A 21,095-nucleotide genomic window follows, 5' to 3' on the forward strand; every position below is an offset into this window, starting at 1 on the left:
TGGCAAAGCAGCAGTTAAGTCCGCCCTGTTGATGTTGACTGAACACTGCTCCTTTAAAGAGCGGGAGGAGAAGAGTGCATGAGCCTATGATGTCATCAGGAGTGGTGCCCGTGAACCAGGAAGCGTGCAGCCCAGATGCTGGCTGCAGCCAGCAAGAGCGGCGAGTTGCATCCGTGCAAGAGGGTCTGTTGAATCCGCAGGCATGTTTCAGTGTTAAGTTTCCACTGGGTTATTAGTAACAAAGGTAAATTTTATTTTTAAAACATTATATATATATGGACAATATCCCTTTTAACTTGTAGTGTCACAGCCTGAACGAGCAGCAGCACATTGGGTTCCTAATGCATTTAAGTAGATTCTGACACACTGCGTATATTGTCTGTGTCATTCGCAATTTATGCACTGGCAGCTGGCACTGCCTAATGAGTTAGAATCCATGTCCCCTAAGTGAATGGGCAGTTAGGCAACAGCTAGGCATTGATGGTCATTCCAGTGCCTTTAGTAAGAGATACTGATGTGGGTAACGTTATTCTAGCAGGCTGAAGACCTCTGTCAGTATGGGAGGCTGTTGTAAGCGATGAAAAGGCACCTTTGAATTAGAGAAGGGCCATAGAGATGTCAGGATTTTTTAAACAAGGGCCCCAAGATATCTCCCTCTTTTCCCAACTCTTGGTCCTGGGAACAGTTCTGGTTGTTTTTATTGATTGATTTATTTCTTGCTCTTCTGTCCATGGAGACCCATTATTTACCAAGTTTCAGAATGGTAGCCGTGTTAGTCTGTATCAGCAAAAACAACGAGGAGTCCTTGTGGCACCTTAGAGACTAAGAAATTTATCTGGGCCTAAGCTTTCGTGGGCTAGAACCCACTTCATCAGATGCATGGAGTGGGTTCTAGGCCACGAAAACTTATGCCCAAATAAATTTGTTAGTCTCTAAGGTGCCACAAGGACTCCTTGTTATTATTTACTGAGTATATTTCTGTGAAATTCTTTCCATGGAAAGAATTGGAACAGTTCATATTAACAAGGTGGAGGGGAGTCTTTACACATGTATTACAAAATGCCAGCAAACTATAGTACACTTAAGTGTGGTCTGCTCCTAGATTTTGCATTGGCAGTGGTATAACTATTTCAGTTAGGAGTGTGATTTTGTTTTTTAAATGGATATAATTATACTGGTACACCCCAAGGCTTGGATGCAGTTACACCAGTATTAAGGTCCTTTATATCACTATAGTTTATTTCTCCTCCTGTATGGGGAATAAATTAGACTGCTCTAAGCTTCTTTTTACCAGTATAACTGCATCCATTTTAGGGGATTATACTAGCATAACTATACTGGTATAATTAAAGCAGTACAATTTTTAAGTAAAGACAAGCTGTTATCTGCGCTTGGGGTCCTCAATCCTACAGTGCAGTGAAAAATGGTGCTCTCCCTTTGCTCTGGCTGACGATGTGATATGGTTTCCCAGGATAGGGAACAGCCCCAGCAGCTGGCACATTGAGGATTGTCATTTCATAGCCTGGGAACTGAAGTGTGGAAGTGAGAAGAATTATGCTCCTTCCCTCAAACCAATGCAATGAAGCAGAACCTTGGGTGCCCCACTATATAGGGGCACATCACATCAGTCTTGTGTTTTTTAGGGAGTGGAAGAGGGTTTTGCTGAAAAAATGCTCTAATTAATGGAGACAGCGTGAGAATCTAGAGATATGGATTCTATATGCTAACCTTTGCCATTGATTCACTGTGTAACCTTAGCCTTACCTACTCTATAGATGGGGGAAATTGAGGCTAAAGAAATATTACTTATCTTGTAACTCTCTGATTCTTTGAGACTATTGGAGAATTATCACTCTTGAGTCTGAAGCCTACTGAAAGCTAACCAGAGCTAGCTCAGCACCTCTCCAATACATCAGCAGTTGGGAACATTCCAGCCATGCAGCATTAGTGGCCTCAACAATCAGTTTTAAGCCAAAAGGTGACATTTTCATCTATGTAGAGCCATAAAAAGGGCCCACCTGCTCTCCTCCTCCTCGGCTGTGACTGATGGAGCTGAAGCACAGCTGAGGATTGGGCCAAAATAACTTTTGGACAGGGTAGGGGGAAGAATTTGGACACCTCTACTTCAGAAAATAGGTTGTGCAGATCTAATGGTGAGTGAAACGTCCCTAAGATTTACAGTAAAAGGTGTTCCGCCTCAGACACTGGTGATAACCTATACTAAGGTCACATCTTATCTAGGTTACACAGTAAAATATGGAAAATTGTCAGACCTGGCTCTTTTTTTGACAGCAACACCCAAGAAACTGGTGTTGAAACAAGCTGTTGGACTGTAATGCCTGTGTACTGTCCCCGGCCAAATAGCTCAAAGGATCCCTAAAATTAGGGCTGGGGAGAAGAACCTCCCCTAGATGAACAGACTGGCTAAGCACACTGACAGAGGGCTGAATAAGGGCATTCAAGTGCTTTATCCAGAGCACCTTAAAAATTCACAACATGGGGGGGCTTATTTATGGGGTGGGACTAATTCATATATGGGTTCTGTGGGTGGCTACAGAAAACAGAGGCTTGCCTTACATCACTGGGTGCTCTTGGTGCTCAAGCTGACATACTGGATCTAGCTTTAATCTTGCAAGCTCAGGTACTGGTGCAGTGAAGCCATGGCAGCATGAGCTTCAGCATGGGTTGTACAAACCAACCCAGAACCCTGGATAATGCCTCGTGTGGCTAACCCATGATGAAACTCTCACTGCCCTGGCTTTACTGTCCCAGAACCTGAGCTAGTTGGGTAAAGGCTAGTATGGGTAGGTCAGCTTGAGCTGCAGTCACACCTACTGACTGCAGGCTAGACATATCCTAGCTCAGCACGTGTTGAAGTAACTAGTCCATGACTGAAGGATGTACTCCATTTGTAAGCCATACTGAAAGAATGACTGAAGTTTTGCTGCAAACTTTTCCCATCCTATTTACAAATCCTTCTGGCAGACTTCTTCCACAAAGGCTTTGAGATGCTTGTTCAAGAACCCCCAAACTTCCAGACTTCTCCCCAGGAAAGGGAAACTCAAAAGTTAGAGTGGAGAGAACATCTGTGTTCTCCTCAAACATCCTCGGCCGGATCCCTGTCTTGATGGGATTGACCACTGCTATTTGAGACCCAGACTAGCGGAGTACGTTTCCGAGCTCACATGCTAGAGTGCTTGGCTACACTAGAATAGAGTTCATGTACTGTTAGTGTGGGTGGGTGTATGTGGAAAACTATATATGTAGCGATATAACTTCGCTATGTATTTCCTGGCTTTCAGTGTTTTGAGTTTGGCACTATTGCCCCTTAAATTCTTTTCATGGGTTTGTTTTTTTTGTTTTTTTTAATACTTATGTGTATTTAACTAACTGGGCAGCTTTTCAGCTGTAACTCAGTCCATGCTAGTTAGTGGATGGTGTTAAGCAAACCAGAGACACATTTCATGCAGATTTTAATGGAAAGGGCCAATCTCTTCTATATGCTAACTCTGAACTTCTTTCTGGCTATGGAGGAGATCCGGCATCTCATAGCAACCGCCTAATAACATCCACACACATGTATTCTACATCGCTGGAGCTATAATTTATGCTTGCCAAGATTATTTTAACAGTGCCAGTTTCTTATTTCTCAACACTTTATGTTCTCTTTTGCTGCACATTTCTACTTAAAAAAATCACACCATGATTTTTGCAGTTTGGAAAGTGTTAAGTTTAGATTGTGTTTAAGAACAGTGGTACTTACAGTGGGCCACACAAATGCAGATGAAACTATTCTTAAATGGTAACCTGGAGGAAGGAGAGAACAAGCACTGTGATAGAGCATTCCTACCTTATTTTCCACCAGGGAAATTACTTTAACAAAGCAGTCATAAATTAACTTAAGTAGCAACAAAATCAGTTCAAGCAAGGAAGTGGCCTGATGCTGTACAACCCTAACATGCTGAGAATCTTCTGAGCATGTTTAGTTATGGGGATTATTCACTCTGTCATTCCTATCACATGCCTCCCCTAGAATTGTCACCCTTGATGGGTATGAGGAGGGGACAAACACTTGAGCTAGCGGAGAATCCCTATTAACAGTATAGAGCCAATAACACACAGTTGCGCAATTCTGATTCTAGCCACTAGAGGACATAGGTACATATACCGTATACACACTCACCACTTAATTACAGTATGCGGCAGCATTGAGGCTCATCATGGAATCCTCCTCATGATGCACTGAAATTCTTCTCAGTATATATACTCTTTCTTGGAGATGCCTGCCTAATCCAATTTTTTTTTTAATGTTGACGTTCTCTTTTCCTTGTTAAATCTTAAAGAAATATATAGATTGACTGCAGCATCTAAGGAGACACATTTTTGAGCTGTAGCTTGTGTTTAAAGAGTTCTTTACTCAAGGAAAGGATTTGATAGCATATTTTACAAACCCCCTCGACACACTGTGCATATTCAAAGATTCTTAGGACTTTCCAGTTACCACACTTGCTTTCATGTTTAAGACTGTCTTCAGGGCTAGTCTGATGGCGCTCTGGATTGCATGGCATGTTGCCGCTTGGGAGACAGATTTAAGGCTAGCCACAGGCTCTCTTTAAGTAGTGGGGTTTGGGCATGCTGTGGTAATACACTCAACAGCTAGAGGGAGGCTGTGCATTGCAAGTGAATAACGGCTAGCAACACTGAAATCTCCTCCTGTCCTCAGGGAGTCAGATAGAGGGAGACAGGAGGATTTAATTCCGGGAAATGATCTCCTGGAGTGAAAGGATAAGTGAAAGTCATATGATGGCTACACTTCAGTTGGCCATTATTCTCAATTCCTGACTAGTTACCCTAAATCAAGGTAGGGTAGGTGAAAGGAAGATCTGTATTCATATAGGAGAGGTAGGGAGACAACAAAGAAATGACCTACAAGTACCTGAGTGACATCAACAGGAAGGAGCTGGGCAGGAAGGGAACTGTTCAGAGTGGATTAACTAGAAATAATGGATGAAAGAGAAAAATGCTTTTAACAATAAGATTGATTGAAAACAGATTAGCTTTCCAAGGGAGGTGATTGCGTCCCAGTGCTGATTTTTGGGTAAAACAAAGCACTCCAGAGTAATTCTGAATTAGCTGGGCTAGGGACCGGGGACCAGCTCCCACAAGGTACTGAGCAGCTCCTGCACTCTTGAGTTGAGGACACTCAGTGCCTTACAGGATTAGGCCCTAAATGTTCTGGTAGGTTATCACTATCTCTAAATAATAGGAGAACACCCTGCATGGAAAATCAAGTCCCTGAAAGGAACTTAATTTGAAAGAATTAAAGGTGTGTCAGTGCAAGGTTTTTCTTGACACCCTATCAAATTGTTTATCTGTGTGGGAACAATGTGTATTGTATAGTTTCTCTAGCTCTTCAGTCACTCAGGGGTCCTATGAAGGATCAAGAGTCAGTGCTTAAAATACACATTGTAAAGACCTGGGCTAACGAGAAGAGAAGCACAGAAAGTCAGATTCCTTACCGTCGCTGACCCTGACCATTTAATGGTGATTTATTATTTCTGGCATGCTTTAAAATCTTACTAGCACAATGCTCCAAGCAAAGCAGCTCAGAAGTTTTTAGGAGCCCTGAGAGAACTGCATTTAGACCCATCCATCCAAATCCACACCATACATCAGTCAAGGGAACATTCCCTTATCCCATCACTAGACTAAACTGTGTCTTAATTATAAATGTTTTCTTGGTATTGAATTAAAATATATATTGCACCACCATCACCATGGCATGAGGGCATCTCCCCCCACCAGGTTTCTAACCGCACTTGTAGGTTGATGCTACAAGGTGCTGGGCACTCTGACCCCAATCCAGTAAAGCATTTAAACATCTGTTTAACATTAAGCAGAGTAGTTACATTCATTTCAGTGAATGTACTCACATGCCTAAAGTTAGTAAGTGCTTTGGCTTTAGGACCAAAATGTTCTGTGCCTTGCAGAATCAAGCTGTAAATGAGCAATATTAACAAGTTTACCATTAACCACAAACTTGCCAGATAATTTTATTAAGATAATGTTGAAGTAAAAAAGAAAACGGTACAGAGTTTAAGCATAGAAGTTTCTGGTTATCAGGGAATAAGGTACAGATTATCAAGGGGTGCGAAATTCGGTTTAGGAACGGTTGGCATAAGGAATACATAATCTGCAATCTCCCCGATTGGGGGTAAAAGTTTAACCGGTCAAAGTACAGACATTGAGATATGGGGGTATATTGTCCATATAATGGCTATGTTCAGGTGTGGAGTATAAAGTGTGTGAGTGGATACGATGATGGGGATGGATCTACCCTCATTTGGTGGGATTTAATGTTCAGTGAGTTTATGGTTCCAGTTCATATGGTCCAATGGAAAAAGTCTCTCAGTCCTTTTCCCATAGTTGATGCATGATCTCATACCGGCTCACACCTCCTGGTACTGTCGGTGGCCGGTGATGTGTTCGATGTAGATGTCCCTGGACCATCGGATGGTGTCCGAGACCACGAGGCGCCGCACGAGCCGTGTATAGCGTCAACTGATCCCACAGGTCTGCAGCACACGCTCGTTGCTGGGGTCCCAAGCGCCCAGGGTTCCGACGATCAGGGCATCCGTCTGCACCTCGTAACCCTTCGCTCTCAGGGTGTCGGCCAGGGGGGCGTATTTTTCCAGCTTACGAGCTCGGGCTTCATGGAAGGCCGGGGTCCTGTTCTCAAAGGAGACGAGACGTCGACGAGGATGATCTTCCTCTGGGCCTCGTCGGTGACAACCACGTCAGGTCGCAACTGGCTGTCAGTACCGGGGATGGCGCAGTTCGTGGCGACCTCCCCCAGGCGCGGGGCGATGGCTTTCACCAGGCGGTTCTGGGTGGCGTTGTGGCGCAGCTGCCAGGCTCTGGAGTGGGGCTTGCAGCTGCACAGGATGTGGGGCAGGGTCTCGTTGGAGTAGCCGCACTTCCTGCAACGCTTGTCTCGGTTCCCGTGGCGGACGGCTCCATTGAGCGGGACGCAGTTGAGCCGGGCACGGTGGATGAACCGCCAGTCGGCAAAACGGGTGAAGCCACCCCCGGCGAGGAAGCGGTTGCTGGCGTCCCACTTGCTGGTCAGTTCGAAGGCTTTACCCTGGTCTGGTTTACACTTCAGGGTTTCCATGTACAGTGAGTGGATGGCTGCCTTCAGAGTCCTCTCCAGCATGCCCCTGGCGCTCGGGGTGACTGTGGTGTTGTCGTCGGACCTGATCTGCAGCACCAGGACTCCCAGCTCCTGGCGCTCCTCGCGCCACTCCCAGCGGCAGCCGATGCGCTTCCCCAGGCGATGCGTGGCAAACTTGCCAGATAATATTACACATCACTGGAACAAGGCGCTTCTTCAGAAATTCCCCATTGTCTGAGGGGATGTGGGCATTTTAAAGGAGGAAACCGATACCAACACCTGGAAAGATTGAGTCCCTTTAGGCCACTGCTTCACCTGTAATGATTACTAAGGGTTTATTTTTTAAATGTTGTTCCTCCTTGGGAGTTCTCTGGAGCTTTGAGACTGTGTGTCCTGCCCAGCAAAGGAATGGTTTCTGGTTGATTCTTCATGTATTGCATGGAGAGAAAATACGGTTTCCTGATAGTGAATTTGTTAGCATGGCCTCTCAGTCTACTTCACTGAGAAAATACAAGAGAACACTTGGTTAGGGTATGAGGCTCAGGAAAAATGCTGTTCCAGTTGCATCAGCTACATCAAGTTTCATGTAAGTGTCTCATTGCTTTGAGTCCAATGGAAGCACTATAGGTTCACCTAATCCAGTCACTGCCTTACAGGCAGGATCACATGATTTTCAACTGCTGTAGCCAGAAATGTTTCTACATATACGTCATTCCTTCCCTTTAGTAGTCCCTGAGCCATGTCTATTCTACATGCCAGCAACTCCTTTCTGTATCTAATCTATTTCAATTCAGAACCCCGAGTTATCTGGTCTTTTAATCTGAACTCACACACTCGACAATCTGTGAGACCCCTCAGAGATACTGTAATTTGTTTTTATTTAAATGCTTTACTTCAAACAATCCTCACTGGCCCACAGTGCATTCTTTACCACCATTTGAATGATTGCAATTTGGGTCACCAAATTAAACATACAATACTCCAGATGAGGTCATAGAATCTCATTTGGATACAGGGATGTATTTGTTTTGCTACTAATTACACATGGAAGAGTTTTTTGGTCATCTAAAATGCAGGCTTCACAACTGATCCTTTAAGTGCATTTTGTACATAGCTGATTTTAAGAACCTCTGCTTGAAAGAATACATTGCACATACACAGCCCAGATCTAATCCAAAAATCTCAAAGCACTTTAACAGGTTTCAGAGTAGCAGCCGTGTTAGTCTGTATTCACAAAAAGAAAAGGAGGACTTGTGGCACCTTAGAGACTAACCAATTGATTTGAGCATAAGCTTTTGTGAGCTACAGCCACTGTAGCCACTGAATGCATCCGATGAAGTGAGCTGTAGCTCACGAAAGCTTATGCTCAAATAAATTGGTTAGTCTCTAAGGTGCCACAAGTCCTCCTTTTCTTAAAGCATTTTAAGTGTCTCACTGCCCCTTTGAGGAAGCTAAAAGATGTAGAGGGCTCCCACAGAGATGAAGTCCCCTCAGGCATTGATGATAGTAGCATCATTAGAGTATGAAGTGAGGAAAAGGCTGTTCAGTTGAAACTGCTGGTGAATTTTAGTTACAGAGGAATATGAGAGAGGCTGTTCCTGAAGTGAACTCTGCTCGGGAGACTGAGATTAGCACACTAAATCCCCAAACCTGCATTATGATCTGTGTGGAAAGAGTGCTGAACCTGTGTGGCGTCTCCTTGACCTCAGTCCATTGTGATCCTTGCAAGTGCAGGATTCGGGCCCCTTCCTCCTTTGAAAAGTGTCACATACTATTTAATGACAGGTGGGCAGGATCCCCTTCTTAATTCATCTGAAAAATAGACCCTCCAGCAGCCCAGGGCTCCCTCACACTTTGCTGGGACGTTCCTACAGTACTGACCCCAAAGGAAGGGTCCGAACCACCAGCACCAAGGTGAGAGTCTTAGGAAGAGGAGGGTCTTTAAACAGAGGTGGGGGGAACCAGAACACAGTCTTAACTCCATTCTTGGCCCAAGTTTCAGGGCCACCCCTCCCAGGGGTCTCTGGCACTCCAGTTCCTAGCAGCCTCCTGGCCTCAGTGGATTTACCAACTTTGCAGTTTCTTAAAACCAGATGCTACAGGCCTCTCCCCCACTTACTCACTCCCCCTCCCCTGGGACTCACCTGCTGCCTGCAGAGCCAGCCTGGGAGCAGACATGGAGCCTACCTGCCTCATTGTTCTGTATCTCACCCTGGCCCCTCCCAGTCCCCAGCCCCAGCTAGCAGGGAGCAGGTTGGGAGTGGCATTTGCAGGCAGTAACCCCCTATTCCAGCATCCCTGCAGGCAGTAACTAGACATTTGCTGTCCAGTCAGTACTTCTGATCAGACACCGTACATGTCCCCTTTTGACCAGAATTTCTGGCTGAAAACCAGATGTGGTAACCCTAAGCCGCAGTCAGCTCTGCTTCCTCACTGGGGTAGCATCTATAGCAATGGTTCCCAAACTTTAACAGCTCATGAACCCCTTTCACTAAATTGTGAAATCTCGTGAACCCCCTCCTAAAAATGAATATTTCCAGGGATTTAAGTTTAAATTTCTTCCTCACTCCTTGGGGCTCCTGCTACTGGACCCTGTTGACCGCCCCGGTCAACTGAGCTCCACTGAGCTCGGGCTGCAGGTCCTGCTGACAGCCAGGGGTTGGGCTGCCAGCCCCAACTGCCTGGCTCCGCTCTCCCTGGGGCTTGGGCTGCCAGCCCTGTGCGGAGCACTGGGGTTCAGGCTGCTGGCTTCCCCGCTGACGGGAGCAGGGCTCGGGCTGCCAGCCCAAACGGCTCAGCCCCGCTCTTCCTGGGGCTCGGGCTTTCTTCCCTGCAACTGGGTCCCATCTGCTGCCTCCAATGCGTGGGGTCCTCTGGCCGCCATTAGTGAAATTTTTCTGGCAAACCCCCTGTACCATTCTGTGAACCCCAGTTTGGGAACCACTGATCTACAGGGCTGCTTCCCTATGCCCCTAGCTCTAGGGACCCACCACAGGTGCTAACACCTCTTCACTGTAATCTATCCCCCCCAGCTGCCCAATAGCAGCCCTTTATAAGCCCAGATGGAGCCCAACTCTCTTTAATTAGCTGGACTAGAATCACCTGCTCCAGTCCAGGGAAGCTGGGATAAGTCTATCCCCAGAGAGCAGATACCCTTTGACAGGGTCTCGTTCACTTGCTGACCCAGCCCAGATCTGACAGGGTCACGGTACAAGATGGTACTGCTGTTGGACCTGAAAAGGTTAGGGGTTGGTAGTAGGAAACTGGAAAAAACAGAACTCATTTCTGATAACTTTCAAATATGACACAATAGTTGTGCCCATGGAATTGTGCTTTTGTACATACAAATCAGGCAACTTTGTGTGCAGCTAAGTAGCCAGGTGTTTGTTCGTGGATGTGTGTTAATTTGGTGCATGCACATATACAGTACTTGTGTTAAAATTGGTTGCATGTGTCTGATTATATCAGAATGCAATCTATAACATGCATCAAACCAAGCTTTTTGAAAACTCAGAAAGATGTGGCCTGGGTTGAAAATGAACGGGAACTAGAGAGAACACAGTTCTTGCTGTTGATTAGCCAAGATTTTGAAAAACGTGCATAAAGGTAGGCCCCTAAAGCCCTTTTTAGGCATGTTGGCTGAAATTTGCAAAGCTGTCTGGGGGATTTAGACACATAGGCTGTTCAAATCCTCAGGCAGCTTTGAGAAATCTAGGCCCTAAATGAGCAGCGTGCTTACTTTTAATGGGGGACACAGCACTAAAAAATCAGGCCACTTGTGAAGGAGCCTAAATACAGATTTAGGACCCTAGCTATAAGCACCTATTTAATTCGCTCTACCCCCTAAAATAATAAAATTAATGGTTTTCAATGTGTGAAGAGAAGAGAAAAGGTAAAAAGAGGATCTCCCTTTGATGTTTACTCTTTAGGCCCTTTGCGCTACCATCCAAAATTCTTCCTCTGATATTGGTGAGGCTAGACAGGACTACTGGAGTAGTTCAGTTTAATTACCTTTATGGGTGCTCCCAATACTGTATTTTGAATCTAAAAGGATTTGTTTTCATGTATGTAGCTTTATAGATGGATTCCCACAAAGAAGCCCAGCCGAAAGGAGATTTTGAATGCCAACTATGTGGGCTAACAGCCCCATACAGCTATTATGGGCAGAAACCCCCAAATACTCATTCTGTTGTGTAAGTACAATCTCTTCTGGGGTAGCTCTCATTGAACATATTTGGATTTTATAAATCTCACACTGTGGAATGATGCAATATTGCACAAAATGCCCTGTATATCAACTAATTTGTGCCTTAATTAATGCCGGAGTTAAATGCATGTGGTAAACTACATTTTGTAGGGCTGTTTAAATAGTTTTTCATATAGTATATAACTTAAAGATCTTTAGAAATGTATTTGCCTGAATTAGACAGATCTCTGCTAGAACAGGTAGGTACAGTCTGGCCCAACAGCTGTGCAGTCAGAGTTCAATCTTGCCAAATGCCAACCTCTCCAACAAACCACTTACCCATGTGCTTAACTTCAAGCACATGAGTAAATCCATGGAGTCCATTCAAGTCAACAAGACTTAAAATTAAGTACATGCTTAGTGCTTGGCTGGGTTGAGGCCAGATCGCTGAGCACGCTGTAAAATGGTAACAACTGTTGATCAGTACCAGCTTGGCCTGGCATTGGACCATGACTTATGGGAGACAGTCTTGCCTCATCAGGATGGTCTCCATATATGAATCCAAGCATCAGCAGGCTTCTAGTCTCCCTCTAGTCGGAAGAACGAAGAACCATGTTTTTGCAGTGGGGACATAAGAGTGTGAAGACAAAACTGGGTTATTCAGTGAAATGGAAGCATAACCAAAGAAGTTATTCCCCATACTCTCCTAGTTCATGTTTTTCTGTTCTGCTCACTATTTCTAATGCAAGCTGGGCAAAATTCAGGGTAGAGCAGAAGACATGCCCAAAGACCAGGATTTGCATCAAATAAACCCTATGTTAAGGGTGTAAATGAGTCTTCATGAATACACAGTGCCTTGCCTAGGTGTAATTAATCCTTTGTGGCCTAGTGTCCTCCAAGGCTTATAGACCAGCTTTTCTACCCAGAACCAACAGCTATAATGCTTTAAATTCCAGGATAGTTCAGTGTTTGAGTAAACACCTCCCTTTCCCCACATTCCCAGTTACATTAAAAAGGCAGCATCGGGGTATAAGACTATTTTGGGGGTTTTTTTGTTCTGTTGTCCATTTCACTGTGAACTTAATTCTGATTTAAATCAAACTCATCCAATAATGAGCCAGTCTTGCAGGGCTGTGAGCAGACACATAATTGACTTAATTGAGGAGCCACCTGGAGCACCTTGGAAGCCCAAGGCCTTTGTCTTTCCCGCTCCTGAAGCTGCCAACTTCTTGCAACGCATCACCTTAATACTCTTGAGCAGGGATCAGCAACCTTTGAGAAGTGGCATGACAAACCTTCATTAATTTAAGGTTCGCATGCCAGTAATAAATTTTACATTTACAGGGGCCCCCCAACGGAACCCCAGACTGGCAGCGGGCTAAGCGGGGCCGGCGGCCAGGACCCCGGCTGGCAGGGGCTGGGCGCTGGAACCCCAGAGCAGCAGCAAGGCGAGCGGGGCCAGCGGCTGGTATCCCAGGCCAGCAGCAGGCTGAGTGGGGCCGATGGCTGGGACCCCGGCTGGCTGGAACCCCAGACCGTCAGCAGGCTGAGCAGGGTGGTGGACAGAACCCCAGACCAGCAGCGGCTCACCTGCTGCTGGTCTGGGGTTTCACCGGCTCCTGCCAGCCGGGGTCCCAGCTGCCAGCCCTGCTCAGCCCACTGCCGGCCAGGGGTTCTGTTCACCCTGGCTGGCAGTGGGCTGAGCGGTGCCGGCAGCTGAGACCCCAGCTGGCAAGGCGCCGGCGGCCGGAACCCTAGACCATCAGCAGACTGAGCAGGGTGGCAGACAGAACCCCAGACCAACAGCGGCTCACCCAGTCAGGCTCCTGCCAGTCAGGGTCCCGGCTGCCGGCCTCACTCAGCCTGCTGCCGGCTGGGGGTTCCGTTCACCCAGGCAGGCAGCAGGCTGAGCGGGGCTGGGGGCCGGGACCCTGGCTGGCAAGGGGCCAGTGGCTGGAACTCCAGATAGTCAGCGGGCTGAGCGGGGCGGCGGCGGGCTGAGCGGCTCAGCCAGCCGTTGGTCTGGGGTTCTGACCGCTGGCTCCTGGCAGCCAGAGTCCCGGCTGTCGGCCCCACTCAGCCCACTGCCGGTGTGGGGTTCCGTTCACCCAGGCGGGCAGCGGGCTGAGTGGGGCCGGTGGCTGGGACCCCAGCTGGCAGCAGTATACCTGTAAAAATCGGCTTGTGTGCCCCTGGTTGCCGACCTCTGCTCTTGAGCAAGAGTATAGCCTGAGTTGGTAAGAGCTAAAACAAGAGTATTTTAGATCACTTTATTGCTGCCTGCCAAACCAGCACTGAAGAGAGGGGGCGGGGAAGGCTTGTGAATTTTGTTTTACTGTTAACTTCATTAAAAAAAAAAATGGTTTGAATCTTTTGGTCCCTCAAAAAAAACCAAAAAAAAAAAACCAAACCACCCAGCTCTTACCAATGAGAGTTTGAATTTTAAGTTTACAGGAGTGACATAGCTAGGAGTGGTAAAGGCATTTACATGTAAATGCAGAACTTTTGAAACAGACTCCAAATTAAAAACCACACAGTTGAAAGGACTGTACTGAAGAGGTGTTTAATTTGGCTACGTAATAATAAATCTGAGGGTTAAAACAATGTGGTTAAAAGTTGTGTAGAACACCTATTATGGCAATAATAAAGAATCGGTTGCTAAGAGATCTTCATGTGGAAACAACAGACACAAGTTGAAATTGGTTTTTTAAAGCATGGAATTATTTTCTTCTAGCCTCCTGGAAGAAAGCTATGTCATGAAAGATCCTTTCATCCCTGACAAGGACAAATTCCTTATCCTTGGATCTCAGTGCAGTTTGTGTAACAGACGGGTGTGCGTGGGCACAGTAAGTAACATGTGATACATGGTGCATATTTTTGCTCTCATTTTTCTTCCAGTCTCAATGACCTATTGGTGAAAGATCAAACAGCAACAGGGGAGAACCAAAGAGTCTGTTTGCTTGTTTGTTGTTTTCAATGAGCTGCCTTTTTGTCCTGCCAATGCTCATAAACATTGTTCCATGTATTAAATGAGAATGTGTACAAACTTGCTGCAGATTATGCTTACAAAAGAATGAAATTCACACTCCCAACTGAAGCGCTCTTTCAGTGAGTAGCAGTGCTAGGGAGTCGTAGATCTCTTTCCAAACCTTCAGATCCCTTTGCAATTACAACAAACCATGGGACAAATTCTACCCCCTCTTTACTGCCCCAGCAATGGATAGGGGTGATGAATGTACCACAGTTTGCTGGACTTGTCCCACCCCCAGTGCAGCCACAGCATCGTGCCTCCATAAGTCCTTTCTGTTGCCCCTCTTGCACACCCTGCTGTAGGAGTCATGCTGGGGCAGGGGACAGAGCGGAGATTGGGGTATGGTGTGATAGCACAAATGGGCAATTGAGACATTTCAAATGCCGATGCAAGGCAGCATTTGTTGAGGAAGCAGAGGAAAATACAGAATATTCTACAGGAGAAAGATAGTGAGGCCAAATTCCTCTACGTTCCATTGATCAAGGTAATATTGCAGGAATGTAGCATAGATACGTTTGGGCCAGCAACACTGGGTCAAGTTCAAATATAACTCCTTTGACTTCAGAGAAGTTACACCAGGGATGGATTTGATTCCCTATGTTAATTGGGGCAAACATTAAGTCATAACATCTACAAGTTTTCTAAGACTTTCTCCTGATAGCTTTATTTCCCCTTCTTAAATTCTCTTCCATTGCTTAGATTCATGGAAATCAGAAAATTATCAGATGACAAACTGAGATTTGTTTCTTCTTTTGAAGACTTGAGCCATTTGAGGACTTCAGTGGGAAATGGATTGAACCCTTAAAGCTTTTATCTACGACTGAGTTCTTTAGCAATGTAAAGGAGTAAATCAGGCACCCTTTACTGATTACATCGCTAAATTCAGGATATTTTAACAGCTGATATACATGAGATTTTCAACTGGTATTTTCAATTCCACCAATTAAATTTATCATGGATTCAGAGTTTCAGCCAAACACTCTGAAACTCTTATAGGAAAGTGAGAGCTACCATTTGTCAGTTAAAAGGATTAGTGCAGTTTATTAAGTGTTTGAATTCGTTTGGGCCTAGCAATGCATTTGGGCCCTGAGCAGTGTTCTGTTAGAAGCCTTTTCTAATTTTCATAAAAGAACCACAACCCTCTGACAACTAGTAGATCATGCACCTTTTTCTGTATGAGCTTTCAAGATTTTCCTAGATAGTATCTTTCCTAACAAAAACCTGTGACAGTGACAGCAATAAACATGCCCACCTCAATAGCTAACCTGAACAGGCAAAAGAAAGACAGCTAAATCAGTGGGATCAGGGCCACAGATGTGCAAGGAATTGGGAATACCTACCAAACTGGCCTGACTTGATATAGAGCAAAATCTGTGAAGATGGTTACTAAATGCATTTAGCAATAACACTTAGCATTTCTGTAGAACTTTTCCAATGTTACCTAACTAATCCTTTTGATGTCCATGCGAGATAGGTAAATATTCCTCTTTCATGTAGGGGAAACTAGGACATGGAGAGGTTAAGTGACTTGCCCAAGGCCATACGTGGAATCAGAGCTAGGATTAGAGCTCAGGAGTTTATGGCTCCCAGATTTGGGCTCATCCCAGTGGACTAATAAACCTCCGAAGCTAAAGAAAGTCACACTTCATTGGGGCAGTGTGGTAAATAGGCAGATCAGTATGTAGGACAACTTTTTAATAATAGCAGGTTGCTTTCAGTTCTTCTGTTAGTGTGCAATGGTACAAGAGAAACATCTGGCAAAACCGGACCTGGCTCCCCTTAGGTGAGACCAAAAATGCTGGATTTAATTTGCTAGCTTCCATTGTCTGGATAGGTCTGACAGCTTTTAGCTTCAGTTAGTCTGGAGATACCGTTTAAATTTATCAGGCAATAATGGGTTCACTTTCATCTGTAAAGTGAAAAGGAAAAAGCCAGAACTTCAGCAATACAGGCTGAATATACTCACTAGCCAAGGTGTTCACTATATTACCTTAATCTGTTTTCCTAGTCTTAAATCTCACTGAGGTCATTTGCTCTGATGTGATTCACAGCACACATTATACTGATGGTAATACTGAGAGCACTGTGTGAGATGCTTTGTTTGAGTCAAGCATTTGCTTGAGCATAGATGATTCCCTTGACTGTTTCAACCCAAAATAAACCAGCAGAGGAGCTATTTGTACTCTGTTGTGGGCTGTGTAACTTAACAGCAATATCTTAAAACATCCCTGGCCAATGTATTTCAGTACGGTGTATAATGCCATGCAAAGAAAGCAGTTTTAAAAACTCCAGGGTCCAATACATCCCAAAGGGGGAAGTGATAAATATACGGCCAAGGGGTCAGATGTTATTTTAAGGGTATTTTGCAAAAGCGGGAAAGCTGAACAGATATAGATTTTTGAAGGACCGGGAAGTGAATTTTGCTCTTTAATGCTGACCACAGCAAAGGCTTGACTATCTGCAGAGTGGGGGCATGATAGCGGGATTCTTAAACAGAAGATGGTAATGGACTGCTGACTCCCAGCAGGACAAGCATCAAAGAAGATCTTGAATACACCCAGCACCTACATCTTAGAAGACTTAAGTACAATGCAGAGTCTTGTGATTAAAGCAATGGGCTTGGGAAGCCTGGGTTCAATTCCCAGCTCTGCCCTAGACTGCGGGTGTAATCTTAGGCAAGTCTCAATCTCTGTGGGCTTTAGTTCATCATCTCCAAAAGGGGATACAATGCTTCCTTCTTGTCTACTTAGGTTGTAGGCTCTTCAGATCAGGAATTGTCTCTTGCTATATGTAGGGACAATGCCTAGCATAGCGATGCCCTGATCCCAGGTGTGACCTGCTAGAACAGAAATAATAATAGCACGGCCAATTTAAAAACTGAAAATCACCACTCTGTCAGTGCCATTATAAAGAATGAAGAGCAGCCAGGGACAAACAGCCAGTAGGCTGTCTAGATGGTATAACAAATACCTTTTCAGACCATGTCTCAGAGATGGGGCTTTCCAAGATATAAGTATGTCCTAAAGTGATACCAACCTGTCTCAGTACTGAATGCATGAAAGAACCAATTTACTTAGTACCTGTAAGGAAACCATATAAAGGTGCATTCTTCATTAGCCCTGAAGAATAATCATTATCCCCAAGAATAATCCACCAGCAATACCAATGCCAGCTCCATGCATGGAATCGCAGGTGGAACCTAGTGGTCTACACCAGCAGAACCATAAACTGTGGTTCCACTACAGGACAGAGAAACAGATACATTAACCTTGTCTTCAAGGTTGGCAAACTTGTGAATTGCAAATTGGATTAAAATATCCCAGCTGTGCTTTCACCTCTTCCTTTATAAAAAGTACCTGGCTAGAGCCAACTGGATCAACATGTTTGGGCCTACAGCATTGGCTAATTGTCTGTGAAATATGCTGGATCCAAGAGTCACCGCACAACAGAATCAGGGAAAACATTGGCCTTATTCACAACAGATATGGCAGTACCCCAGCAAAAACTCAAGCAGAAGCAATCTACATGGCCAACTCCAATTTAGCTACAAGAGTTTTGTTCCCTCAATATCACCTTTTTTCCCCCCAAAGAACTAATTTAAGAAGGCAGTGGTAAATGGATAATTTCACAATTGAATTAAACTATGTTTTAGATTCCATTGTTCATTGATAAAGCATTTCTATGGAGTTCACCACCACAATATCTGTGTATCTGGATCTGTGCCTCCAGCAACACTAAGCATATAGAGCAGTACAAAGAATAGTACATTTTGTAGTGGGCTATGGACCAAGGTGCAGCTGAAGTTACAGTAAAGCTAGGCACTGCCATAAGAAATGGTCTCTCACATAACCACCTTTGTAGCAATGTGTAAGGACCGCAATTGCCTTTAACCCTGAATGGGGCTTGGAGGGAGAAAGCTTGTGGCTTCCTACCCTGCTGAATGAACCAGGAATGATCTCCCCATTAGTGAGGAAGCGACATGAGCTGAATGGAGGAGGGAGAACAGTGAATACAAAGTCTGGTTTATAGCAGTGGTTCTCGATGACCAGACCATGGACCAGTGCTGGTCCCTGAAGTCTCCCTGACACAGCTTAAGATGGCAGCAAGCCAGTCCCTGGGATCAAAAAGGTTGAAAAATACTGTTTAGAGAAGCTGTAATGTAACCAATTCCATTTTTCTATACTGCTAATTACATATATATATATATAGCTATATTTTTATTTCTTTTTACAGGAATGTAGTCTATTCTACTCAAAAAGGTTCTGCCTCCCCTGCGTTAATGAAAACCTACGGGAGTTTCCTTTGGAAATACAACAAGACTTGGAGAAAAGGAAGTCTCATTCAAAATCCCACCCCTCCAAAAAAGCAGATGCAAGAACTTAAATTAAAAGCAACTGGAAGAGACACCGCTCAGAGGTTGTTTTTTTTGTTTGCCCTAAAATGTAGATTTTTGTAATGATGATGTTTAGGCAGTTTACTACCAGTACAAGTATTTTCATGACAGTGCTTTAAGTTCGTTTGGATTTAGGTATTCCCATGCAGTGTTTGCAATGCAGGCACTCCAGCACTGGGCTGCTGCAGGAGAACCAGAAAGGGAAGCAGCCAGGCCTGTGGTCACTGACCAGGTTACATGTAATGCAAATATTAAACAGCACAAAGGATGGAAAAATAGGTCAGAATTTTAGTTTTTCAATTTTCATAAGCTAGGGTGTTAGACATTTTCTTGCAAGTGTTATTAAAAATACAGGCAATGCTCTCAGCTGGTTTGTCAGTATAGTTTGACTGAAGACCATTTACACTAGCTGAGAATCTGGCCCATAACAGTTCACATGACAATATCACTTCACTAAGGTTATGGTAGGCAAAGAACCTGATGCCTCCTGACTCTTCCCCCCCCTAAGTTTCTGTTCTACAGCACGAGATCTCAGAGCATATCAGAACGGATATTCATAGAAAAGTACGTTGTCTGGAGGCCATTGTGTCAAGACTATATCTGCTTGCAGAAGTCATCGTGTGGCATTAAACTTGCAATGGAACATATCAGCTGATACTTACAAGACTGCAACCACTTTTCACTCCAACTTCCAATGAGGTGGAAACAGCCTTTGGGTGGGGCAGTGGGAAAGGGTTCCTTCCTGGGTGCCGCGTTTCCTTTACAAATTAGAAAAAGAGAGTGCTTTCCAGATCATTTTTTGATCTTGACTGGACAATATGATTTACTTGGAAATAATAAAGTTCAGCCAGTTAACTCTGTCAGATTAACCCTTGCCTGTCTTGGGCAATTAAAGAGAAATTCAAGAGATTTAAATTAGGCTGTGACAGTTTAAACAGTTGAAATGATGGCCTTTATTGATTTTTGCTTTACTTGCATGGGATATTTTATATAAAAATTAAAGTCAATGTGAACTTTAACCTGATTGAAGTTTTTTTATAACAAGTAAATGGTTAATTTGCCAAAATAATTAACTCTTGACTGGAGTTAGCTGTACCAGGCGATTTGTTTGAGATCAGTGTTGAATGAATATTTAGAGAGACGGACACAGAGTGCAATATTTTGATCTGCTAGGGCTGCAGATTAATACTACATCGACTAATGTGACTGAGTGCTGGACTACCCACTTATTCATGCAGTGTCAGTTAAACAGTTGTCATAACTTTCACTCAGTGCTGACCCAGGCCAGATTTTAGCTAGTGGCCTCGATCAGGGGTTCTCAAGCTTTTTCTTGCGGAGACCCCCACAATATGCTATAAAAATGTCATGGACCACCTGTTCCACAGCTACTACTGTTCTGCATATCCAGTAGATGAAAAGCCAGGGCCCGCATTAAGGGGTAGCAAGCAGGGCAATTGCATGCCACAGGGGGTCCTGCAAAGCTAAGTTGTTCAGGCTTCATCTTCAGCCCTGGGTGGCAGGCCTCAGGCTTCAGCTTTCTGCCCTGGGCCCCAGTAAGTCTAACGCTGGCCCTGCTGTCAGGTTTATTTTGGCAGACCCCCTAAACTTGCAGCCCCCAAGAGGGCCCCAGACTCCTGGTTGAGAACCACTGGCCTAGAGGTCAAACTCCAGATCTCATTACTATTCCTCTGAGCCATCTAGTCCCACAGAAAACAGCTTTGGTATCTTAACTAAAAGCGTACTAGTCAATTCCACATTGCTTGTGGGAACAGTAGTGTCCAGTCATCCTAAAGAAATGTAATTTAGACAGCAAGGTCTTTTTGATCACTATAGTACCTGTGTATTATAATGATATGAGGGTGGCTTCTGCTGTGATAACAATATCACTGGTGAATAAATTGCAAGGCTGAAGTCAGGTGGTTACAACAAACAAACACAGAGTCCAAGGGCTACTCCGTGCAACTACTCACAAGAATATGGCTTATAGGATTGGACTCTTAGGTCTCCCACAGTCCTGGAACTGGTTGTGTATGGACACCTTTGGAGCCATATGGAGTTCCATGGAATGCAGCAGGAACAAAGATGTTTGCTAATAAATTGCAGGAGCAGGACTTATTTACAACTTAGCTTGCAAACTTTTGAGCTATGTGCTTTTTATGGGAAAAAATTGCCTTTGCATAGATTAATAGCACTGCACACTTCTACGGCATCACACAAACAAGATCAAAGAACGTACATGCTTTTGCATTATCTACACTTGAGTGTAGGCCAGAACTTAACCTTTTGGATTTCCTTCTTAATGCAATGTTTC

General features: G+C 44.6%; 1 protein-coding gene across 1 annotated transcript; it reads left to right on the forward strand.

Annotated features, from left to right (window-relative positions):
- Positions 1-103: 103 nt before the first annotated feature.
- Positions 104-19,917, forward strand: CDPF1 (cysteine rich DPF motif domain containing 1). Its single transcript, XM_074936396.1, has 4 exons — positions 104-244; positions 11,247-11,367; positions 14,095-14,206; positions 18,625-19,917. The coding sequence occupies exons 2-4, from the start codon at positions 11,255-11,257 to the stop codon at positions 18,772-18,774; spliced, it is 375 nt and encodes a 124-aa protein (XP_074792497.1). The 5' UTR covers positions 104-244; positions 11,247-11,254; the 3' UTR covers positions 18,775-19,917.
- Positions 19,918-21,095: the final 1,178 nt, after the last annotated feature.

Source organism: Natator depressus, chromosome 1 (assembly GCF_965152275.1).
Source record: "Natator depressus isolate rNatDep1 chromosome 1, rNatDep2.hap1, whole genome shotgun sequence".
Classification (NCBI taxonomy): Eukaryota; Metazoa; Chordata; order Testudines; family Cheloniidae; genus Natator; species Natator depressus.

Excerpts from the sequence above, each read along its gene's own strand:
- CDPF1 (XM_074936396.1), top strand. The coding sequence starts at position 11,255 with ATGGATTCCCACAAAGAAGCCCAGCCGAAAGGAGATTTTGAATGCCAA. Across the intron at positions 11,368-14,094 it reads CCAAATACTCATTCTGTTGT|CCTCCTGGAAGAAAGCTATG; the intron begins GTAAGTACAATC and ends ATTTTCTTCTAG. Across the intron at positions 14,207-18,624 it reads GACGGGTGTGCGTGGGCACA|GAATGTAGTCTATTCTACTC; the intron begins GTAAGTAACATG and ends TTCTTTTTACAG.